Below are 25,680 nucleotides of genomic sequence, written 5' to 3' on the forward strand. Positions count from 1 at the left end.
TCTGGGTCTGACTAGTGAGCGCTGACTCGGCCTGAGTGGCCTCTGCCAGGTGGACACGGACTGTGGGCTTTGGGGCCACCAGTGGGTGGGTCCAGCGACCCTCACGGCTTTGGTGTCCTGCAGGTCCTGAAGCGCCAACACCCAGACCGCCGCCTGCGCCACGTGTCCGTGAGACGCTTCGAGGCCTTCGGCCTGTTCTCCGTGGCTGCCGAGGACGGGCCTTGGCTGCGGTACACGAGCATCTTGTCCCCTCGGCACAGCGTCTTGGTGAGGTGCGAGAGGGCCGGGGCAGCTGTTTCCAGGGGGCTCTAGGCGGGGCCTCGAGGACCGTCCCCAGGAGCCATGCCATGGTGGCTCCTCGCACCGTCTGTGGCACTTGACAGGACCACGCTGGGTGATTTCCCCAGGGAGGCGCAGAGACCCACAGTCACGGGGCCCGAGGGAGTCCTGCAGGGGGCCCAGGGGCGTCCGCTCGCTTGGAGACTTGAGGACGGTCTTGAGAGCAGGAGGGGAAGTGGCCTTGCAGCCCTACAAGGTGTCAAACTCACACCCCAGAGTTCCACACAGATGCACCAGTAGCTCCGAGGCCCTACAGCCACTGCCAGCCCAGTGTGGATCAGAGCGGGTCTGGGGGTCTCTGTGGGTCTTAGTAGATCGATGTGGGTCTGTGAGGGTTCGTGTGGTCAGTGCGCACTGGGTCAGCATCCTGCGAGAGTCCCTGTCTTGGAGGGAACCTGGGATGTGTTCGAAGCAGCTCAGAAAACTGACTATGTTGTGACCCACTGACTAGGCTTGGACAGTGAGGAAAGACTTCAGGGAAAAAAGTCTCCACACAGGGCATCTCTCTATGGCTTTGGGGCTGTTTTCACTGCAGATGAGTTCTTGGCTATTTTCCTGCCACACGGGGCTGGTGGGCAGGAAGGAGGGTTGGAATCTGGGGTTTGGTTTTTCCAGAAACCCTAACAAGAAGAGGGGATTCGTGCATTCACCCACTGGTCACACCAAGGCACAAATGCCCGGATGGCCCCTGGTTGGACAGGGCCCGGGGTCTGGTGGGGGCAGCAGCAGGAGTCCAGCGCACCCAGGGCCTTCCTGACCGTCCCAGCACCCAAACCTGGGAAGCTGCCTGACTGCTCTGGTGAGCCCCAATTCTCTCTCAGTGGGTGATGTCCAGACTGGCAGGTGGGTGGCCCACGCCCTCTGGGCAGGTGATGGGAGGCATCTCCACACCACGACCTGCCGGTACCCACAGGCACGAGGACTCCAGGGCAGAGTGCTCGGTGCAGGCCCAGCTGCAGCACTGCTCTGTGAGTGAGCTGAAGGCTGAGGTGTAGCCTGTGTCTGTGAGTGAGGGATGGTGTCTGCGACACGGACACAGAGCTTAGTGGGCACATGGGACACGGCCTTAATGGAACATGGGACATGGGTTTAAAAGAGACACAGGGACACATGCTTGAGGGGACACGCAGGAGCATGTTTGGATCAGCACAGAGATAGTCCCTGCTTCTCTGATACCACCAGCTGGGTGCGTCTGCACTGTCCACCGTCAGACGCAGCCATGCCATGGTGTGTAAAGAGGCCTTTGTCCCCGTCTCCCTCTTCCTGTGCTATGTGACGCCACCCCGGTGAGGACACTAGTGTTCAAAGGGCCAGGACTCAGGCTGGGGGCACAGAGTGAGCCCTGACCCTGACCCCTACCTGGATGTAGACAACCCCCCTCACCCCAGTGTGGGAACATGAGAATGTTCTAGAATGTGTCCTGTGGTTCTGGAGGAGGAATTTTCTTCTGAGTGCCTCTGACTAGTACCATTGTGTTTTGTTATGTTTTTTTTTGTTTTTGGGTCACACTTGGCAGTGCTCAGGGGTTCCTCCTGGCTCTAAACTCAGAAATTGCTCCTGACACGCTCAGGGAACCTTATGGAATGCTGGGATTCAAACCACTGTCCTACATGCAAGGCAAATGCCTTACCTCCATGCTATCTCTCTGACCCTTGTTATGCTTTTTTTTTTTTTTTTTTTTTTTTTTTGGTTTTTGGGCCACACCCTGTGGTGCTCAGGGGTTACTCCTGGCTGTCTGCTCAGAAATAGTTCCTGGCAGGCATGGGGGACCATATGGGACACCGGGATTCGAACCCAACCACCTTTGGTCCTGGATTGGCTGCTTGCAAGGCAAACGCCGCTGTGCTGTCTCTCCGGGCCCCTTGTTATGTTTTTTTAAAGCAATAATTCAGATCAGCTCCAGATACCCCAAACAGAAGCCACATACCCAGGTACAGGCTTTTGGAGTTGACAGTACTGAGTATCCCAAGGCCTGTTTTCTGCTCCTTTGGCTCCTTCTCCCTCTAGTGGAGGAAAAGTGTTTTGAAAATATGCCGTGGACGGTGGTGGGAATGAACACTAGTGAAGGGATGGGTGTTGGAACATGGAATGACTGAGACTCAACCAGCAACAACTTGTAACTCTTTATTTCATGGCGATTTAATTAAAAAAACAAACAACACACTAGGGACCAGAGCAGTGGTGCAAGTGATAAGATGTCTGCCTTGCCTGTGCTAGCCTAGGACAGACCGTGGTTCGATCCCCTGGTGTTCCATATGGTCCTCCAAGCCAGGAACAATTTCTGAGCATATAGCAAGGAGTAACCTTTGAGTGTCACCGGGTGTGGCCGAAAAGCAATAACAAAAAACAACAGCAGCAAAACACCCTATGAAAAGTTTACTTAGGGTTGGGTCACTTGCCACAAACACTCAGCTTTTCTTGGAAATTGGTAAATATTGGTACTTGGACACTGATAAAGAAAGTTCTTTCCTCGGGGTCAGAGCCATAGCACAGCAAGGAGGACACTTGCTTTGCATGTGTTCAACTTGGGTTCGATCCCCGGCATCCCATTCAGTCTCCCAAGCCTCCCAGGAGTGATTCCTGAGTGCAGAGCCAGGAGTAATCCCTGAGCGCTGCTGGGTGTGACCCCCAAACCAAAAGAAATAAAAAAGTAAATTCTCCCCTCTTTCCTTCCTTTCTTTCTAGGCATCATGTTGGACTTTTGGACGTTGAAGATGTTCTTACCAGCTATGACAACACAGGAAATGTTTGTGAGTTCTTGCATGCTTATTATCTCGAAATACGTTTAGCGTTTTGTAAAGGGAATTCACGTTGGTGGCTGTTTTCCTTGTTTATTGTTCTGACTAGTGTGTGCTTATGAGGACGATAGAAATTCTCTTTCTAGCTGCAAAATAGGTCTTTCATGAGTTGTTTTGCTGAGAGGGGATAAGGCTGGCGTTGTTCACTGCAGGTATAGGTGATGGATCAGGGGTGTGTGTGGTGTGTGTGACCTGTGTTTTTGCCTGTGATCAGTGAGGTGTGTGTGAGGTGTGATGGGAAGCATGGTGACTTAGGTGAGGCCGAGAGGTGTGTGTGTGTGAGGTGAGAGGTGTGAGTCTGTGTGTGACGTGTGAGGTGCCTGAGTAGTGTGAGTATGTGAAGTGTGGTTTGACAAGGTATGCTGAGAGTGAATGGCGTGGGAGGTGTGAGTGACATATAAGGTATCTGAGAAGTGTGAACGACATCTGAGTGTGTGAACTTTGGTCTGTGTGTGTGAGTTACGAGTGTGTGCGACACATGTGCAGTGAATGAATGTGGTGTGTGTATGTTTCTGTGTGGTCTGAGGTGCGAGTGAGGCATGTGAGGTATGTGTCAGTGAGGTGCGATTGACTTGTAAGATGTGGGGGGTGATGCGTGTGAGCAAAGGGAAATGGTCTGTGAGGGGTGTGTGTGTGTGTGTGTGTGTGTGTGTGTGTGTGTGTGTATGTGTGTGTGTGATGGGAGAGACAGCGTAGGTTTAGAGAACTTTGGACTCTTATTGATCCTTATTCCTGCGTCGACAACTGAGAGTCCAGCTCTGTCTTCCCTCTTTGTGGTGTTTCGGCTGCTACATTTGAAAAGCAGCAACAACCCAGACCACGTTTTTCTTGTGACTGCACTTAAACGCTAGAATATACTTACATGCCATTTTGTGACACCGTGCATCTTCTGCTTCTGAGAAGACAACAGCGATGTGGTGTCTCCCTTTCCTGGTCCTGGCCCCCTTTCACCTCAGCCCTGTCTTAGTGCCTCGCCCTTCTGGGTGGTCCCCAGTCTCCTGTTGGGGCCCCCTGGGCTTTCCTATAACACATGATCTGAATGGTCGTGAGTGGGTGTGGCCGGCGGGCCATGGGGGTGCTGGCAGTGCACCCCGTCCTCTCTTCACGGGCAGTGAGGCCTGTGTGCCAGTGTCGCCTCTGCTGTCTCCTGGCTCTGTCTCAGCTCACGTCCTGGTGGCCTTTGATCGCAGAGATGCCTGTGGGAACATGGAGGAGCCTTTGTCATTGCAGAGTCTCTGGATGTTCACAGGCTCCTCAGACCCTTCTTGGGCTGTCACCTCCAGGCGGAAGATGTGTCTGTCCCCTGAGCGCCTCACCCCATGAGGATGGAGCTCTGGGCAGGACAGCTGTGGGTGAGGCCACACTGGGCACCTCATGGCCTGAGCTGCTGCTCTGGTCTCAACTGTTCCATCTTCTGGTCCTGGGGCCCTTGTGTTCCTGGTGCTGTTTCCCACAGGGATCTGGGCCTCTGGGCCTGGCCTGGACCCGCCTCGGCAGTGTCTCTGTGTCCCATCCTGGCCCGATCTCAGTTGGGGTGGAGGGCAGCACCGAACTCTGGGCCTCGTCTCAGCAGCTGCACCTCCTTCTCTGGGCTGAGGGCCTCCCAGACTCATGCTTGATTAACCAAGTCTCCTGGCATTTGAAGGAGCCATTTCGTTAGATCAGAAACTACAGATCCAGGGCCTGAGAGATAGCACAGTGGTAGGGCTTTTGCCTTGCACAGGCTGACCCTGGACGGACCCAGGTTTGATCTCCAGCATCTCATATGGTCCCCTGTGCCTGCCAGAAGTGACTTCTGAGCACAGAGCCAGGAGGAACCCCTGAGTGCCGCTGAGTGTGGCCCAAAAAACCAAACCAAAAAAGAACAGAAACTACAGATCTCAAACTGTGATTCATAACCTGCCTCACCTTCCTGGGACATACAAACTCAGGCGTGTTCCTGAGGGACAGAAGTGGGTCTGGGTGTTCCATTGGGTCAGAGCCTGGAGTGGGTTTCTTTCCAGTGGATCATGCCAGCAGAGGGCGTCCCAGGCACTGCCGTCAGGCTCAGAACTAACTGGCCTTGAGTACCAGAGTAACCGGGCTTGCCCCTTCCTTGCTCTGTTTGGAACATACGAAGACTTGACTTTCCCTGGACAAATTTCTTTTCTCTGAAATGTCAGGTTTAAAAAACAACAACAACAACAACAACAACAAACATTTGGCTTCAAATGTTAAAGGAACGTTTTTCACCTCATTGTCTTCCTGAGGAGCAAAAGTCCTATCCAAAGCTGCAGCCAGGAGGGTGTCGGCGTGAGAAGCCACTCGCTTATTCTAAAAATGGGCAGGCAAATCCCAATGTGGATGTGCTTGTGGCACACACATTCATGGCCTGTGAGGATCACGGGTCTCGGCTTTAAATCTTCCTGTATCGCAAACGTTTGGGATGTGAGAGGGTCACTCGCTCTCTTAATGGGCTCATGGAAGGTGGTGGAGATTTGTGGTTCTGGACAGTGGCGCCCTGTGGGTGAGGGCGTTGGGGGAAGGGGTGAGGGTGGCAGGGAGCAGGGGTGAAGTGCTCAGGGAGCAGGGGAGAGGCTGGCAGCAGCAGGTCTTGTAGAAGGTGCAACTCACCCTCTGCCGTGTAGAGAGGTGGGCCGAGCCCAGGGCAGTGTGCACAGGTGGTCTCTGCAGGGGTCGGAGGAGCCTGATTTTCTGCGGTGAATCAGTCCAGGTCTGAGCTCTGCCATCCTCCTGCCACCAGGAAGCTCTGGGCCCGGTCATTTTCTGTACACGGGTGAGAGACACAGGGTGCGCCTGGCCCCTGCTCCAGAGGATGACAGGGATTTGGGGTGTGGGTTCCGGGGGGTGGTGGTCTCGCTGCTGCTGCTGCTGTTCTCTGATGTGGGTGAGAAAGGGATACTCAAGGGTCTCCTTAGGATGGGCCCTCTCTAGATGCCTGTCCCTTCCAGATGTGTGCATTCCCTCCAGATGTGTGTCTCCTCCAGATGTAAGTTCCTCCAACTGTGCTTTTTGAGTGTGCCCCCTTCAGATGTGTGTCCCTTCCAGATCTGCACCTCCAGATGTGCATCCCCCTCCAGATGCTTGTCTCCTCCAGATGTGTTTTCTCCAGATATGTATCCCCAGATGTGTGTCCCCTCCAGAAGCTTGTCTCCTCCAGATGTGTGTTTCCTGCAGATGTGTCTCCCCTCCAGATGCATGTTCCTTCAGATGTACTTCCCTGAGTATGTCCCCTTCAGATGTGTGTCCCTTCCAGATGTGCATCCTCAGATGTTTGTTCCCTCCAGTTGTATGTCCCCTTCATATGTGCATCTCCTCCAGATGTGTCACCGAATGTATGTCCCTTCCAAATGTATGTCCCCCAAATGTGTGTCCCCTCTAAATGTGTGTCCCTTCCAGATGTGTTCCCCAGATGTGCATCCCCTTTAGATTGTGTGCTCCTTCTAGATGTGTCCCCCTTATATGTGTCCTACCAGTTGTGCCTGCAGCCACTGTCTGTCTGGCCTAAATGCCCCAGATGGACCCTCTATCCTGCAGGGCAGCAGTTGTCTCTTCTGGTTTCTGCTGTCACTTGCTTTCCCGTGTCTCCTGCCCTCTTCTCCCTGAGCAGACAGCAGACAGTGGTGCTCGAAATGACCCCTGTGATTCTCTGGGTTCTGCCAGGCCTGTGCCCCAGAGGTGCAGATCTACCAGTGCTCGTGGCTCAGAGCACTCCATGTCTGCAAATAAAGCCACACGAATGGTGACCAGTAGATGGCAGCTGACCCGGGTTCGATCCCTGGCATTCCATATGACTCCCCAAGCCTGCCAGGAGTGATTTCTAAATGTGGAGCCAGGAGTAACCCCTAGTGCTGAGTGCTGCTGGGTGTGGCCCTACACAAAAACAAACAATAAAACCCTGGACAGTTTGGGCTGATGTGACAGCAGTGGGCAGGGCACGGGCCTTGCATGTGGCCGACCCGTGTTTGTGTTCGATCCCCAGCACCACACATGGTCCCCAAGAGCAAAGCCAGGAGTGATCCCTGAGCATGCTGGGTATGCCCCATCCCCCAAGGAACCCTTGACAGTTCTGAGCCTTTAATGCATTTGAAATTTCATGATGGAGTGTTTTTGAACACAGGTACATCTAGTGATGTTCCTTCTGTGCGGACACACGCCCACATGTTTCTCATTTCTGGTGGGGGGCACTCCCAGTGAATTGGGAAATGGGGCTGGCATTGTGGGGAACAGAAGATCTGTCCATGAGGCTGAGCTGGGGAGGGGAGGCGCATGCAGGACTGTGCCCAAGCCCTGCCATCTCATCTCAGTGACTCCGTGGTGGTATATCTGTGTGGCCAGGTTGTCACCGGCTCAGAAGGAAACAAGTGTGGCTTTGTTTTACACAGGTTGTGCGTCCTCCTGGTCTCTGCTGGGCCCACACTGAGTGCTGCTCCAGCTTTTAGCCTTTCAGCTGCGCCGTATTTTAAGCAGCCTGTCCCCAAGCACACGATTGCCATTTCTTTGCCTAAATTTCCCACTTGGACCACCAGCAAGCTTTTAAGCACTTTCCCTACTAGATAATGCCGGCTTTTAAAACGGACTTAATGTCCCTCTTTCCCGTTGCTTTGTGGCTGTGTCATTTAATATACCTGCGTCCTGCCTGACATTGTTCCTTTCAAGGCCTCTGATGCTTTTAGGCCCATCTTCCTGCGTCTCCTCCTTTCTGTCCCTGCAGAAAGCCCAGTGGCGGGTGGGTGGGGAGGCAGGGACAGTCCTGGTATTCCTGGACCACCTGTTCTCAGGTTTGGATAAAGTTGGGGCCTCTCAGCTAACTGCAGTTACCGTATTTTCCGGCGTATAAGACGACCCCTAATTTTGCAGTTAAAACATAGGTTTAGGGACCCGGAGAGATAGCACAGCGGCGTTTGCCTTGCAAGCAGCCGATCCAGGACCAAAGGTGGTTGGTTCGAATCCCGGTGTCCCATAGGGTCCCCCGTGCCAGCCAGGAGCTATTTCTGAGCAGACAGCCAGGAGTAACCCCTGAGCACTGCCGGGTGTGGCCCAAAAACCAAAAAACCAAAAACAAAGACATAGGTTTAGGCCTTTATTCGCTGTATCGGACAGAACGTTCCTGTGTTGCAACTGTATGTACCACAGTGAGCCGATCACAACAAGCAAAGGTTCCAAGGTTCTACTGTCATAGACTTCCTCTCTGACTCTGGCCAATCTGAGCAGGCTTTTGACAGTGTAGATTCGGGCACAGAACATTGTCTAATTTGCATATATAAAAAGCCTGCTTGGATTGGCTGAGTTAGAGAGGCGGTCCGAGTAGCCTTGCAGTGATTGGTCCCTTATCATAGGCACCTTTTTTTTTTTTTTTTTTTTTTGTTTTTGTTTTTGTTTTTTTGGGGCCACACCCGTTTGATGCTCAGGGGTTACTCCTGGCTAAGCGCTCAGAAATCGCGCCTGGCTTGGGGGACCTTATGAGACGTGGGGGGATCGAACCGCGGTCCTTCCTTGGCTAGCGCTTGCAAGGCAGACACCCCGGATGGTTGTATTTTTACGGCCAAACAAACAGCTACAGTTGCTGCTCTGTCTGGGCGGCAGGCTGGGGGCAGGCCCTTGGGCTCAGCATCCCAGAGTCATTCATCCGTCTCTGTTTTAGAAATAAATGGGGGCTGGAGCAATAGGACAGCGGTAGGGCATTTGCTTTGTTCGCAGTCGATCCGAGACAGACCCGGGTCCTATCCCCGGCATCCCATATGGTCCCCCGAGCCTGCCAGGAGTGATTTCTGAGCGCTGATGGGTGTGCTCTTCCCCCTCCCCCAAAAAAAGAAAGGAAAAAAAGGGAAATAAATAGGAACACGCCGTATCAGAATTTCCATCCCCGGGACACATGACCTCATGTGCTGGGACCTGTGTCATCAGGACTCCTGGGCCTCCCGGGACCCTGTGTCGCCCAACATGTCCCTTCTCACTGACTCATCATTCTGGCCAGAACTCTGCAGGTGGGGTGTGGTTGCCAAAAGCCCTGAGTTCCAGGGTCACTCCTGGTGGTCTTGGGGGCCCTGTACAGGGAGGAGCCCTGAGAAGACCCAGCCCTATCCAAGGGAGGAGACTGAGTAGATCTGGCACTGTCCTTGTCTCACGCCCTGAGGAGACTGCCTTTGTCCACAGAAAGAAGACTCAAGAGTCCCAGCCCTGTCCTCTGAGGGAGCCCTGAGAAGCGGCTTTTTCCTCAGCAGCAATTTCCTGATGCCAGAGTGATGTGATGTGCTTGGTGGGGGCAGCAGTGTCTCAGAGGATGGGGCCCCCCCGGGCCTGCTCCGGTACCTGCTGCTTAGGGCTCCGGGCCATTTAGCCTCTTCCAGGAGACGCCTCAGCAGCTCGTGTATTCCTGACACTCGTGCGTGCGTCACCCCCGAGTTGTGAGGTGTGGCCGTCCTGCTTTCGTGTCTGGTAGTCTCGTCATCCTGAGGTCCTGTGGAGACTACTATGGGACACCTGACCTGGTGTTTGAGTTTGTCCTTCGTTTTTTGTGGTGATTTTTCTCAAGGAAATTCATTGCAAGTCCTCCCCCCACCCCTTTTTTTTTTTTTTTTGGGTTTTTGGTTTTGGATTACACCCGGCGTTGCTCAGGGGTTACTCCTGGCTGTCTGCTCAGAAATAGCTCCTGGCAGGCACGGGGGACCCTATGGGACACTGGGATTCGAACCAACCACCTTTGGTCCTGGATCGGCTGCTTTCAAGGCAAACGCCGCTGTGCTATCTCTCCGGGCCCAAGTCCCCCTTTTTTAATGTGTGTGTTAGATCATAATATTTTACCTCTTTAGAATTCCTCTCTGCTTCACTGGAACACACTGATCTCAGATCATGATGGCTGGAGGTTCCTGGAACAATTTCCCTCAGTTTCTCACAAGCCTGATAATTTGGGTTATATTTTTCAGGTTGATTATCTCGCTCCGTGGCAGAGTCTGCTAAGGTGCTGACTATTTTTAATAGGAACGGTGACTCACTTATATAACATGTAGATCTGTGTTCTGTACTTCAGTCATATTTGCATCTGCATAGCCACATCCAGCCAAGTGCAGAGCCTTGCCCGTGTGTCATTCAGGAACTCAGAGGCCTCCCCATCTCACGACCATGGGTATCTGTGGCCCCTCTCACCTTCCTGTCTGTCCTGGGACACTCTTTGGAGCACATTTTCACCCAGCGCCCTGTCCTGCCCTGCTACCTCCCTGTGTTGGATCTCTACCTAGGTACCAGGATGAAGAGAGGCTAGGCACAAGGGAGGTGTCCCCCTCCCCAGACTTGAGCTTTCTCATGTGCAGCTGTGAGCCAATTCCTTATCATAGGGGGAGAGAATAGGCAAGCGAACATGAAGGCAGCTTCAGGAGCAGCAGCAGCCAGGCTCACAGGCCAAGTATCATGAACATGAAAAGCACAAAGCTCAGTGGCTCTAGGACTTGAGTTGAAACTGGAGCCATGAACAGAGCCCATTGCTTTTCCTTTTCTTTTTTTTTTTCCTTTGTTTTTGGTTTTTGGTCACAGCCGCAGCGCTCAGGGGTTACTCCTGGCTGTATGCTCAGAAATCACTTCTGGCAGTGCTGGGATTTGAACCACCATCCTTCTGCATGCAAGGCAAATGCCTTACCTCCAAGCTATCTCTCCATCTCCCCCCCCCATTGCTTTTCAAGATAGAGAGAAGGATAGATGAAGTGAGACATGGTGTTGTAAAACAGATTAATTATGGAGTGCTGGATAGAGGTGGATGATGGTAAGATGGATGGAGGGGTCTTTCTCCTCCAGCCCAGGACACAGACTGCAATCCCTTCCTTCCAACCGGTGGGTCTGATGGTTCAGGGTAGCCATGAGGAAAGACTCACAACAATCAGGTTTCAGGAGACATCAGCTTTATTCTGGGCCTTAGCCAACAGGTGTGGCTTCTATCATAACCTTTCAAGCAAGCTCCGTTATTAGCCCTGCATTCAACATGTTTCTTCTCCCTCCATCCTGCCAGCTCTCATCCTTTACTTTCCCTGAATCTCTGTCCATCAATCCTCCAACATGGTAGACGGGCGAATTATATGTTTAATGTCTTTTCGTTTTGTGGCAACAATGACCCGCGTTGGCTCAAGTGGCTGTTGCGGGATGGAGATGGACATCCCGGGCGGGGAGTGTGCGAGTAGCCACGGTTCCCCAGTCACAGCCCTCAGTGGCCCTCACTCTCGGGCTTGCCCCTCCCTGCCTGGCCCTGCTGGGACGCATAATGCCAGTTGTGTTTTAAAATCAAATATTGTTTTAAAGAGAAATCGCTGCTGACATTGGCTAAGCTGCACATAATAGTTGAATAAAATGCCACGCGGGTCGATCCTTCTCCCGTCAGTCTGAATGCAAACGGAACGTTATTCAAAAATTCTTTTGAGACACCGAATAATTATTTCAGTTAACTCAATGCTTCACCATATAATATCAACGTATGAGCTATAGCGCATGTATTATTTCAAGGGGAAACGCAATCCACGTGTATCTGCATAATTAAATGTTAATAGATAGCTTTCGAGTGGCCCCTGTGTTCAGGGAAAGTGGTGGCTGTGTCTTGCCGGAGCGTTTCAATCATCAAGTGTGGAAAATACCCGAGTATTATATAACACACAGTTTGGCTTTTTCTCATTTAACTTTTTAGAAAGTGAAGGACGGGGCCAGAGCGATAGTGCAGTGGTAGGGTGTTTGCCTTGTATGTGGCTGACCCAGGATGGACCTCGGTTTGATGCCCGGCATCCCATATGGTCCCCCAAGCAAGGAACGATTTCTGAGCACATAGCCAGGAGTAACCCCTGAGTGTCACAGGGTTGGCCCAAAAAGAAAAAAAAATTGTGAAGGAAATGTGTCCGTTTTGATGGCCATGAAACTCCACCTTTGCTCTAGCAGTCCTGCTGGGTTTGCTCTTTTTTTGTTTCGTTTTGTTTTTGGACCATACCTGGCCTCAGGAGTTATTCCTGGTTTTGCGCCCAGAATTCGCTCCTGACAGGTTTCGGGGGTGGGGACCATATGGCATGCCGGAAATTGAACCTGGGTTCGTTCAGGGTCAGCTGCATGCAAGGCAAATGCCCTACCGCTGTCCTATCTCTGGCCCCTGGGTTCACTTTTGACGTCAGGCCTCAAGTCATTCCCCGCCAGGATACTGGGGCTCGGTTCCAGGACTTGATTCTTCTTCATGACTCCCTCTCTTTCAAGGGGATGCTCTGGGCTGTGCTGTGTGTCCCTTCCTGTTTCATGGGTTGCTGGCATTTATGAGTGGAGGAGCACCCAGCAATCTGCTGGCGGAGAGTCGGGCTAGGTCCATTTTCTGGTAATTTTGCATGACACTTCCACGATCACCGACATGCGAAATGATGTGTCTGTGTGAATGTTGCCTGTGTCAGTGGCAAATCCCAGCGTGGAATTACTGGTTGTGTCAAATGTCAGAAGTGCTGGAGCTCAGTTTTGCTGCTGAGTCCCCCAGGTCCCTCCCTGGGTCTGCGTGGTCACCAAGGCACACTGTGGGGAACCACTCCAGTGTGGGCACAGGCCCTGCCCAAGTCCCAGCTGCCCAGACTCTTTGCAGTGTATCAGGGTTTTGGCATCAACATGTTGTCCCGTCCTTAAGTGTCCTCCTCTCTCTGGACCATCAGTCTCGGCTGCAGCAGTGACCTGCAAGCTCACCCATGATGGCACCACTGAGTCTTGGTCTTGAGCGTGTCCGGGTTACGCCTTCCTGGTCATCAAGTGGACACACTTGATGACGTGTTCGGAGTCCAGGACCTTGTTGGGAAGGACTGACTTTCCTGGTGGCTGATTGGTGGGACCCAGGGGACTTCCTGGCGGCTGGTGGGATGGAGACACTTCCTGGCAATGGAACCGGATCTCTGGCCAACTTGATTTGTTCACCCACGAACCTGCAGGAAAACTAAGGTTGATCTCTTAATTCTTCCTTTTTTTTTTTTTTTTTTTTGGGTCACAACCGACTGTGCTCAAGGGTTACTCCTGGCTCTACGCTCAGAAATCACTCCTGGCAGGCTTAGGGGACCATATGAGATGCTGGGATTTGAACCACCATCCTTCTGCATGCAATGTAAACACCCTACCTCCATGTCATCTCTCTGGTCCTAATTCCTCCATTTTTATGTGGCAGGTCTTGCACATTTTTGTTAAATTCATTTTTTTTTATTTTAAATTTTCATTGTTGGTCCCCCAAGCCTGCCAGGAGTGATTTCTGAGCATGGAGCCAGGAGTAACCCCTGAGCTTTGCTCAGAAAGCAAAAAAAAAAAAATTTATTGTTAATTTTATTTTTAAAGAGAGGCTACAGAGATGTCCAGGGATTAATGTGCACTTGCCTTGCATCTTTTTTTTGTTGTTTTGGTTTTTGGTTTTTGGGGCCACACCCGTTTGACGCTCAGGGGTTACTCCTGGCTAAGCGCTGAGAAATCGCCCCTGGCTTGGGGGAACCATATGGGATGCCGGGGGATCGAACCGCGGTCCTTCCTTGGCTAGCGCTTGCAAGGCAGACACCTTGCCTCTAGTGCCACCTCACCGGCCCCTTGCCTTGCATCTTATATTACCACAGATCATCCCTGAATTCTGTCAGGAGTGAGTCCTGGGGCATTCCTGGTGTGACCTCCTCAAAAAAAATAATTTTTTGATTTTGTTTTTGGGTCACATCTGGCGGTGCTCAGGGATCATTTCTGGTGATCTCAGGGGAACCATATAGGATGTTGGGATTGAATTTGGATTGATTGGATGCAAGGCCAGAGCCTTCCCTGATGTACAAATGACTGTTCCTGCCTCCTTCCCCAATCATTCTTTATTTTTGGCTTTTTGGGCCACATTTGACTCTCAGGGGTTACTCCTGACTCTGCTCAGAAATCGCTCCTGGCTCGGGGAACCCTATGGGATGCCGGGGATTGAACCAAGGTCCGTCCTGGGTCCTGGGTCTGCCACATGCAAGGCAAATGCCCTCCTGCTGTGCTATTGCTCCCGCCCCCCCCCCCAAAGCATTCTTTTTTTTTTTTTTTTTTTTTTGCTTTTTTGGGCCACACTCCTGGCTATGTACTCAGAAATCCCTCCTGGCTTGGGGGACCATATGGCATGCCAGGGGATTGAACTGCGGTCCGTACTAGATTAGCGGGTGCAAAGCAAACGCTCTACCACTTGCGCCACCGCTTTGCCCTCCCCACTCATTCTTAACTAGTGTCTGTTTCTAGAATTCATTTGAATCATGTTTGCACTCAGTTTTCATGGATGTATTGTGGAAACCAGTTTACTGTCATTAGGAATAAAAACAAATGAGGGCACTAGTAATACCACCCACCTAAGGGGTCTGATGAATTTGGCCAAATTGAGAACATTTTCCCAAGTTTTACTTTGTAGCTTATTTAAAAGTTATAGATGATTTTTTAATTTTTGTTTGTTTGTTTGTTTGTTTGGGGGCAACACCTGGTCTGGGGTGGTCGGGGAATACTGTAGTGCTGGGCTCTGAACTGAGGTCTTCCGTCCTGGGATCACCTGAGAGCTCTGTTTCTTTTTCTTTGTTGTTTTCTTTTTAATACTTTTTTGTTTTGTTTTGGAGTCACACCCAGCTTGTGCTCAGAGTTTATTCCTGGAGGTACTCAGGGTGGTGCAAGGGTCAAGCTAAGGGCCTTACCCTGTGCTGTCTCTTCTATCCTTATAGATAATGTCTTTATTTTTGGTTTTTGTTTGTTTGTTTTTGTTTTTTGGGTCACACCTGGCAGCGCTCAGGGGTTAGTCCTGGCTCTATGCTCAGAAATTGCTCCTGGCAGGCTCAGGGGACCATATGGGATGCCGCCGGGATTCGAACCACCGACCTGCTTGCAAGGCAGATCTCTCCAGCCAGTCTTTATTTTTGTTTACCCATTGGTGTTTACCCATTTGTTACCGGTGCTCAGGGCTCTACACACAGGGATCCGTGTTGGGGGAGGACTCAGGGGACCTTATGGGGTTCTATGGATCGAATCCTGGTCAGCCTGTGCAAATGAGTGCCTTCCTTGCTGTGTTATTGCTCTGTTCCCATGTCCTTTTAGAAAAATAATTGGGGAAGGGGTCACATCTGGCTGTCCTCAGAGTTTACTTCTGGCTCTGTCCTCAGGGGTCATTCCTGGAGGTGCTCAGGGGGCCATATGTAATGCTGGGGATTGAAATCAGGCCGGCCGTATGCAAGGCAAACTCCCTTCCCACTGTGCTGTCGCTCCAGCCCCAAGTCCTCATAGATCATTTTCAAGAGTGTAAATTTACTACTGCTTTGTGATATATGCTTTTCAATGAAAACATTTTTTGAATTTGCGTAATGCCGAATGCAATGTCAGTATTTGAGATTTGAAGCGAGATTGCGGGTTACTTTTCATAGTTTTTCAACCTGCCAAGGCAGCTAAAAATCATTGCATTTAAATGCACGAATGCTTTTAACATTCATAATACATGTTCTCTCTTCGACGTGTTTTCTGACACGCTATAGTATGAGGCTTGATCTGTATGGAAATACACACGAAGGCACAAAACAGAAAAGCATACGAGTCTTTCAAGTTGCCGGCAGGAGGTGAACTTGCCTGTCTGTCTGGCCCGGTCCAGTTGTCCCCTCTGCCTGAATCCACGGGGATGCAGAGCCCTGACCCATCTTAAACTATAGGCCCTGCTTGAGTCAGTGTTCCTTGACGTGGGGTTGAAGATCCCCAGACTGGGACTGGAGCAGTAGCACCAGTGGTAGGGCGTTTGACTTGAATACGGCTAACATAGGAGAGACCCCAGTTCTATCCCTGGTTTCCCATATGGTCCCCTGAGTCTACCAGGAACGGCTTCTGAGCGCAAAGCCAGGAGTAAGCGCCAAGTGCTGCTGGGTGTGTCTCAAAAACCAAAACAAAGGGGCCTGCGAGGTGGCGCTAGAGGTAAGGTGTCTGCCTTGCAAGCGCTAGCCAAGGAAGGACCGTGGTTTGATTCCCCGGCGTCCCATATGGTCCCCCCAAGCCAGGGGCAATTTCTGAGCGGTTAGCCAGGAGTAACCCCTGAGAATCAAATGGGTGTGGCCCGAAAAACCAAAACCAACCAACCAAGCAAACCAAAACAAAAAGTCCCAGACTGATTCTGTGGCATGGCTGCCCAGTGCCCCAGAGCTCATGTGGCTCGGAGTTCTCCAGGAACAAGAACAGATAACACGCAGCTGGAGCTGTGCATGTCAGTTGTCGGATGGAGTTCAGGGGTTGCATTGTGGGCTCCAGAGAGATTGCAGCGCACCCAGAAACCTAGTGCTGTGCAGCCTGTTGGAGACGGAGATATCTTATCGCGCCTCCCTGGAAGACTCTCCCTCTCAGGCTGTGCGGCCTTGTCTGCAGTTCAGCCGCAGCCCATTTGCTGGGCCCGAGCCTGTCTGTCCACCCACTCATCCTCTCCCACAGAAATGGGAAGCGGCTCCCTGGCTGTGCATCTGAGCAGCTATGTGGCTCTTGGCTGTGGCTCCTGTCGCCCCAGCTTGGTCATTTCTACTCTGGTTGCTCATGCGTTGGTTCTTGGGGGAGGTCATGGGTCAGGTGTGCGGTGTGTGGACCATGCATGGAAAATCCCTTTGTGGAGGGACTCAGCGGCACCAGCACTCCTGTCGCCCAGGGGCTTCTGGTCTTCTCCTCATGAGCCCTTCCTGGGCTTGTCCCCAGGCTGCTGCCTGTCGATCCCCCCCTGCAGCTGCCCTCACAGGCTGGGATCCTTCCTGGTGGGCAGAGCCTGGCCTGTGAGCTTTGCCTGTGTGTGAGCAGAGCTCTCCAGAGTGAGGCCAGTCAGAAAGGCCCCTGGCATGGGGTCATCTCCCCCTTTTGGTTGATGTCTTGTCTCTCCTCCCTTTGGTTGGGGTCTTGTCTCCCCCTTTTGGTTGAGGCCGTTTCTCCCCTCTTCGGTTGGGATCGTGTCTCCCCATTTGGGTTGGGGTCGTGTCTCCTCATGGTACTGAACACAGGCCTGGAGCCTCATATGTGTGTACCTGTGGGTGGGTATGTGTGTGCCCATGTGTGCATGCATGTTTCTGTGCATGTACACACATGCAGGTGCATGCGTGTGGACACATATGCACACATGTGCAAGTGCCTGTGGTGTGTGGGTGTGTGCGTGACTTCCTTGGGTTTCTCCCGGCCTGCCGTCCACATCTGCAGGGACAGTATCGGGACCATCCAGTGCCCACCCACCCACCTACCTTGTTTTGAGTACCAGGGAAGGGCCTGGTGGGCAGGACCTGGGCTTGCACCTGGCTTGGGCCTTCCACAAGCTCAGAGAGGCTTCTAGAACATCCTGGTCTGCACAGCCCCTGTAGGAGCCATGAGGTCCCTGAGTGGGATTCTTGACTCGAGGTGCTGTGGGGCCGAGGCCTGGTCCCTGTGGGCTGACGGGAAACTGCATCTGCCCCCCTCGCCTCCTGCACCTCCCAGAGCCCTGGAGCCCTCCCCTCCAGTGCAGATGTTTGTTTCTGGGCTGGCGAGGGAGGAGGAAGCTGTTTATTTTCGGAGGCAATCTCCCCGTGCACGAGAGCGAGGGCAGAGCCGGCAGCTCTCATCAGTGGACAAACAATGCGCAAGAATTTAGCTAATGGCCCCCCTTCGGTGCGGAGAATAGAGGGAGCCGGGCTGCGGGCCCCCAGACGGGCTCGGCCTGGCGCTAGGTGTTAATGCAAATTTGTTCTTCAGCTCGTTCCGCCCTGGGGCTCCGTCCTGTGATTTAATTAATGTAATTGGTCCCAGGCCCCTCCCGGCTCCCGAGGTGTTCCTGTTTACTGCTCACCCTCGGCAAGAAAGCTTCGATTCAGGCCGCAAATGCTGGATAAATAAGAGCCTTTCTGCCCCCGTTGGATTTGCAGGAGCTTAGCCCTGTGAAAAGGAAATGACCGGTGGAATGAACTCCGGGGGCAGGTGGGCCCCGCAGAAGCCGGGGATTAGCTGGGAAGACGTGGGCCGGGCACCCCTGAGGCTTCAAGCAGGGCACAGTTTCAGCAGCCTGGCCCCTGCACGCTGACACGGGTGTTGGCAGCCCCTCCAGAGTCATCCCTTCTGCTTGGGGGGCCCGGGACAGAGCCCAGGGCCTTGGGGCATTCCACGGAACCTCTTCCACAGCCCACATCCCTCCTCACCACAGTGTCCTTTTCCTTCTGTGGAAGGTCTGTTTTTAGTCCAAAGTGGCTGTAAGGTGACCTTTTGGGCAACTTCGGACCACTTCTCCTTTCAGGAAGGATCCATTATCTCTCTCTTTTTTTTAAACTTGATTGATTGATTGGGTTTTTTGGGCCACACCTGGCAGCATTCAGGGGTCACTCCTGGCTCTGCACTCAGAAATCACCCCTGGCAGGCTGGAGGAACCATATGGGATGCTAGGAATCAAACCGGGTCCTTCCTGGGTCAGCTGTGTGCAAGGCAAATGCCTTACCTCTGTGCTATCTCTCCAGCCCCAGGATCCATTATGTTTGTATTTGCTGTATGTGTATATATATATATATATATATATATATATATATATATATATATATATATATATGTGCAGCACAGTCTGTGGGGTCTGTATACACAAGCTGTGTACGTGGGGGCATATGCACAGACCGTGCACGTAAGGATCTGTATATATATATATATATACATACATACATACATGTATATGAGCTTTGTACGTGAGGATCTGTGTACACAAGCCCTGTGCATGGGGAGCATATGCACAGACCGTGTACATGAGGATCCTGTACGAGCATCTGTCTATATGAACTGTCTGCGGGGATCTGTGTATGTGAGGATATGTATGTATTTGTATGTGTGTCTGTGGATGCACATATTTGTAGGATCCAGGTACACAGGCCTTGTCTGAGGGTCTGAGTACATGAGATCCCATCCTGCGTCAGCTGAAGGGGACTTCTGGTTTTCTCACACGGATTCCTGCCACAGGGTTGTGCCCCCGCCCCCCCCCCCCCACAGGACTCCAGGCCCAGCTCCTGCCCACTCCCATGCAGCTGAGAAGCGTGAAAGCTGAGAAGTGGCCATATGCAGCTTCTGCTGCCCATTTCACTTGCACTTTCCCACTTTGGCAGGCAGGTGCCTGGCCCCTGGGGAAAACAGGGAAATGGTGCTGGGTCCGTGTGTCAAGCTGCAGGCTGTGGCGAGGTGGGGCTCAGGCCACTCCTGCGGTGGCCTCACTCTGGGCTTGGTTCCTGGGCCTGGAAGGAGGGAGCCAGAACCTGGCAGGCGGAAGGGGCCTGGGGTTCTCTTCCCATGGGGCAGGGTGGCCCTGAGGTGAGCCTGCTCTCCACCTGTCCTCGAGCCTCTTCCCCGCTCGGTGTCCCCAACGTGCTTTTCCTGCCACCGCCACTTTGATTGGAGACTCCGGCCCCCCGACGCCAGGAGCTCTGATTGCCGGCCCCCCGCACACCCCTTCGACACTGTGCCATCGGCGCTGAGAGCGGTGCCCCGGCTCTTGGGGAGGTGGGGGGCGGAGGGGGGAAGGCCGAGAACGTCCTCCCTCGTGCAGCTGCCACTGGGTGATTATGTCAAATGGGCTTTCAAGGAGCCTGGAGCAATTACAGGGTGACTCCTTGACATTATTCCCTGCGTCTGACGCAGCAGAGGACGGGGCTAATTGACGCGATTATTTGTGGCTCTCTGGAACTTTCTGCTCTCCAGTGTGACAACAGAGCTCGTCTTCCCGGGACTTGTCCGCAGATGCGCCCAAGTGTCAGCAGTTCCACACTTCCCCCCCTCCATACACTTGTGTGCCCCTTCACGCTCACCCTCTTCTTCCCTCGCTCCGCTTACTGGACACCAGGCAGCTCACCCTGCACAAAGCAAGTTTAATCTCTTCTGTCTTTTTGTTTTTATTTTTGGGCCACACCCGGTGGCACGCAGGAGTTACTCCTGGCTCTGCGCTCAGAAATCGCTCCTAGCAGGCTCTGGGGACCATATGGGATGCCGGAATCGAACTGTGTGTATGTGAGCAACTGTGTTTGCACAAGTGAGTCCGAGTATAGGTACATGCAGGTGCGATGGTCTCTGTGAGTGTGTTCGTGCAGGCAGGTGTGTGTGTGGTCGTGTGCAAACATGCTTGAAAGGGGCCGTGTAGGTGCCAGTGTGACCAAGCGCGAGTGTGAGCACGTGTGCAAGTGTGCGTGTGAGATTGCAGCGATGAAGCGCCATTGTCCTGCTCTCCGGCCAAGGTTGCTCTTAGATTCCGAGCAGAGCAAGAGGAAGCAGGTAGCTGCTTCCGTTTGTGTTGGCGTCTCTGAAATGCCCCCAGATGGAAAATTTCGAGCCCGAAGTTTCTTACATTTTGAGGTCAGATCAGTTAGGAAACACCCCAAGTCTGCTCCCCCTGACTTCTGCTCAGGCCTCTGAGCAAGCACGGGGCCTTGCGGGTCTCCCACCCCAAATGTGCTTGATTAGCGTGTGTTTATTATTTCGCATTTCACCGCTGTTTACTAACAGATTTCAAGACAATAGACAATTTTGTAACCTCCATCGTATGAAGACTGCTAGATTTTTGGTTCCTAGCAACCATTTAGTATGTAAATGAGGTATTCTCAGGCTTAATGTACTTCATTTTTGGAAAACAAATACGCCATTAATCTGATTAAGCTCTCAATGGCGGCTGCCGGCACCCGCAAACACCTCTCTTTCTCCCTACCCCCTTCTCTCTCTCTCTCTCTCTCTCTCTCTCTCTCTCTCTCACACACACACACACACACACACACATACAATCACACACATAGACACACACACACACTCACACAGGTGGGCAGATGGCCAAGAATGTCCCCGGAGAATCTCTGTGGCCTCCCACATCGCATTTTGCAGAAGAAGGAAGAGCACTTTGCTGGTAACCTCCGGGTACCTGAGGCTCAGTGATCTTCTTGGTCTAATTGCAGCTGAGTTGGAGGGTGAAGTAGCCCCAGATGAGTCTGGATCGAGGCCGCACCGCTGCTCCTTGAGGCCCTTGTGAGCGTGCCTTGTGCTCCTCCAGCCCAGCCCGTGTCTGTGTCCTGTGACAGGCAGGCCGGGCCCCGGAATCCAGGGGCGCTTTCCTCAGACACTGAGGGGCTGGCGTGGGCTGGACACAGCCAGTGGTGTGTGTGTGGACAGGACATAGGCCTCGTGACACTGTGTGGTGGGCCGGAGCATGAGGCCCCACCCTCGTCGAGTTACCTGATGACATCTCAGCTGGATCAGGCCCCGGTGGACTCCATGTTGGCTTCTGTGGGCCGAGGGAGGACAGGCTGGCCTGTCCATGTCCTGTGACCAGAGATCAGTGTCTGGAGAGCAGCCCCACTTCGTGGCCTGCTCTTGTGCTACTGGTCCTGTTTCCCCGGACCCCTATATGTGGAAATTGGGATGCCTGGCTCCTTTCCTCTTTCATTGCTGTCCCAGCCTCTCTGTCCCCTGGCCACTTAGAGTCCGTCCTGCCCTCCTCCATGCATTCATCCCGAACCTTACCTGGCTGCATGGGAAAACGAATTTCTCCTCCAGATCCTGGGAGCAGGAGCAGATTGCGGGTTTGTGCTAATTATAATGGGCTAAAAATAGCAGGAAGCTGCTGCCTTCAGCAAGCAGGCCTGGGAGGCGCTCATTCTCGCCTGTGGGAGCAGCCAGCACCCCCGGATCCACAGTGAGGCCACCTCCAGGGTCAGAGGGGCCTGGGACATCCAGTAGTCGGGTGGAGTCCAGCCACAGTGTTGGGGCTGCGGGCTGCTTCTGTGTCTCACTCGACCCCCAAAGCACCAGTGTGACGTCGAGGCACCTGGTGTCCAGCGCTGGGCTCTGGGTCCTGGTTCTGGTTCTGCTGTCACTTCGGGTTCAGGGGCAAGTCAGGGATCAGGAAGGGAGGTGGAGCAGGTATGGGGTTCGGGTCCTCACAGACACCCAAAGGCACCTCTAGGCCCCGGTCCCCGGTCAAGCATGGCTACCTACTGGCCCTTCATGATCTGCGTGGATGGGGGGGGGGGGCACTCAGAGGGTTTGATCAAGAATATATATATATTTTTTTGTTTGTTTGTTTGTTTTGTTTTGTTTTGTTTTGGGTCGCATCGATTGCGCTGGGTTACTCTTGGCTCTGCACTCAGAAATTGCTCCTGGCAGACTGGGGAATCATATGGGATTCTGGGATTTGAACCACTGTCTGTCCTGGATCAGCTGTTTGCAAGGCAAATACCCTACCGCTGTGCTATCTCTCCAGCCCCATATCCAAGAATATTTTATGGTCCCCAAGCCTGAGGCCTGGTCAGGGTCTTTCCTACAGGACTGGGGTCGAGGGGCTGATTCCCTACTTCCCAGTAACCGGTCGTGCGGCCCTTTGGAGCAAAGCTGGGTCTGTGTTGACACGTGTAGCACAACAGTTGGGCGGGACTGGCGGACCCTCCACTGACTTTGCCAAATCTGAGACTCGTTCTTGGTTCTTTGTTTGTTTACCTGAACTCTCATAAGCAAAATATGGCCAAAGCGATAGCACAGTGGTAAGGCATTTGCCTTGCATGCAAATGACCTGGGACAGACCAAGGTTCGATCCCCAGTGATCCCTGGAGCCTGCCAGGAGTGATTTCTGAGCACAGAGCCAGGAATAATCCCTGAGTGCCGCTGGGTGTGGCCCCAAAACAAAACAAAGAAGCAAAATATGGGGGGAAAGACCTGTATAGCGATGAAGTTTTGGACAAAAGAGCCAGAAATAACAACTTTGAAACTTTGAGACTAAGTGTGTGTTTATTAGGGTGACTGTGCAGCTGTGGTGTAGGCAAAGGGAGGGCGACATCCCACGTCTCACCTGCCGCTGAAAGGACTGGAGTTGGCCTGCACCCTCTCTGTTTGCAGAGTGACACGTGTGTCTCTGACAGAAACGGTGACCACACCAAAGGCAATATTTGGTCATTGGTGATGTAAAAGGGCCTGTGAATAATGAGAAAGAAGTGATTTTCTGGGGAGCATTTGGGAGCTGAAGGGCAGGAAATGAGGAGGCAGACAAGGAAGGAATGTGGGTGTTGGAAGAAGAGAGAGGAAGAAGTAGAGGGGAAGAGAGAAGGAGTGGAGGGAAGGACAGTGGCGAGGAGGGGAGGAGACAGGCATGTGCTCTGTTCTGTCCTGCCTTTCTTCTCTCTCCTCCTGATTTGGGGAGTCTGCGGTTGCCGTGGCCCCTGTGCTGGCCTGCACTGTCCTGTATCCCAGGCTCAATCAGGTGGCACATGATGAGATGGCTGCTGCCCACTTCCCGTCCATCACGCACATCCATCCGGAAGGTCAGTGCTAGCTCATGCGCTGGTGCCTTGTCTGAGCTGAGTGCTGTGTCATTTGTCCGCCAACTCTGACCACATGTGGGTCTTTTTTTTTTTTTTTTTTTTGCACACCTGGTGATGCTCAGGGTTACTCCTGGTTCTGCACTCAGAAATCACTCCTGGCTCGGGAAACCATGTGGATGCCAGGAATCAAACCTGGGTCCGACCTAGGTCAGCCTCTTGCAAGGTGAATGCCCCACCACTGTGCAGTGGGTCTTGACTGAGGGCACAAATCCTTCCCCGCCCAGCTCAGCTCTGTCTGTGCCTGTTTCCCAGCTCCGCGAGGGACCCATGCTTGGCTTTCTTCTGTGTCTTACCTGCCATTGGCGCCTGCAGCCTGAGTCAGACACGGAAAATATGTATCAGCTTCGGGGGGAGGTAAAATAGATTTTCACGACTTCAAGTGATCTACCTTGTTACAAGTCAGCCGGGGCAGACAGTGGTTCGAAAGCAGCACCGTTGCAGACACATAGGGCTGCAGGTCGAAGCCCAGCTGCTACTGCTACTGCTGTGGATGCTACAGGCCATCACTGCCCATCATGAGCAGCTGCTTTTCTGTTTGCTTGTTTTGTTTTGGGGCCATACCTGGTTACTCCTAGCTATGCACTCAGAAATCGCTCCTGGCTTGGGGGGGCCCCATGGGACACCTGGGGATTGAACCGCAGTCCATCCTAGGTTAGCATGTGCAAGACAGATGCCCTACCGCTGTGCCACCGGTCCGCCCACGAGCAGCTGTTTTTAAGCAGGAAGAATTTCAGGTTGTCAGCCTGGTGACAAGATTCAGCGAGTTGGATGATCTGTTTTGCTGTCTTTGGTGAGAAGGTACTTTCCGTGGGGGTCCCGGGTTGTGGTGCACATGGTTTTATTACTGGGAGTTTTGGTGTCCTTTGGGGCTCATGTTCTGGAGGGCACAGGCACGGTTCTTTTTTTATTTTACTTTTTTGGTTTTTGAACCTCACCTGGCTGCACTCAGGGATTACTCCTGGCTCTGTGCTAAGAAATCGTTCCTGGCAGGCTTGGAGGACCATATTGGATACTGGGGATCAAACCTGGGTTGGCAGCATGCAAGGCAAATCACCCTCCTGCTGTGCTATCGCTCTAGCCCCACAGACGCAGTTCTGAAGGCAGCCAGGTGGCCATCAGGGTCACGATGGGAGCAGGGGTGGAGTCGGGAATGAGGGCCAGGGGCAGTGGGCAGGGGTCAACTCCTCTATCTTTTCTACAAGCCCCAAAATCTGCCTCTCTGAGCAGGGCTGGGTCAGGGCTGAGGGTCAAGCTGAGAGTTGTGTCAGAGCACTGCGCTGGGGGCTAGAGAGGACCTGCTCTGGGTCAGAGACCCCCTCCAGGCCTGCATGAGTGATGCCCACAAAGCTCTGGGCAGGATTGCCTGACAGAAACTCAGGTTGCTCTGGCCTCAGGGGTCAGGGCCAGCGTTGAGTCTCTGAAGCAAATCGCAGATTCTAGAAACCTGAGTTGGGTCCTGGTTCCAGCCTCTGAATGCTCCGAGCTCAGGGCCAGGCCTTCCTGGAGTTGCGGGCGGGTCCGACCACCCACCCTCTGCCTGGGGCCCACAGTGGTTCTTGGTGCCTGTCCCCTGTCCTGGGTACCCGGATACCTGTGCAGAACCCTCCACCGTGCATCTGTGCTGCTTGGGAAGAGGAGGGTGGCGAGTCACAGGCTGGCCCGAGCCCCTGGAATTATAGCTGTAAGCACTATGCAAATTCATAAAAAGTAGTTTTGAAGACCAGCTTTAGAATTTCAGCAGTTATTGTATATTCAAAACAGCCACGGAAGCACTTTATTTTCATTTTAAAGATTTACAATTAAAGTGATTTGATGTATATGCCCCAGAATGCCTGATTATATACAAACCCATTACCGGGTTTACGCACACATTAAATCCCTCCTTATTATGGGGTTTTGTGCATATTAACTGCCTGGTTTGGGATTGTTGTTTTTCTTGCTACCGTTCAATGCGACGTTTCCCTAGGTGATGAAATGTATTATTATTGGCAACGTTTATTTTAGCGTGCGTCCTGCATTTCAGGAGAGAAAGGTATTTAAACAGCAGATCGGGCTGTTATGAAATTCGCTTTTTATAAATAGCTTTTAGCAGAATCCAGAGTGAGTGAAGCTCTGGAATCAGGTTCATCTTGTCACGACTGATCCGCTGATGGGGGACATTCCCACCTCCCCGAGGGGGCACTGGCCACTGGCACGGGGTCAATGGGTGCTGGTTGCTGCTG

General features: G+C 52.8%; 1 protein-coding gene across 1 annotated transcript in view; it reads left to right on the plus strand.

Moving 5' to 3' along the window:
- Nucleotides 1-25,680, plus strand: part of CAMKMT (calmodulin-lysine N-methyltransferase) — a 157,261-nt gene that overhangs the window by 328 nt on the left and 131,253 nt on the right. Inside the window, exons 2-3 of the mRNA XM_049784715.1 lie at nucleotides 124-272; nucleotides 3,025-3,089. Coding sequence (XP_049640672.1) covers nucleotides 124-272; nucleotides 3,025-3,089 — 214 coding nt within the window. The remainder of the gene's footprint in view (nucleotides 1-123; nucleotides 273-3,024; nucleotides 3,090-25,680) is intronic.

Source organism: Suncus etruscus, chromosome 12 (genome assembly GCF_024139225.1).
Source record: "Suncus etruscus isolate mSunEtr1 chromosome 12, mSunEtr1.pri.cur, whole genome shotgun sequence".
Classification (NCBI taxonomy): domain Eukaryota; kingdom Metazoa; phylum Chordata; class Mammalia; order Eulipotyphla; family Soricidae; genus Suncus; species Suncus etruscus.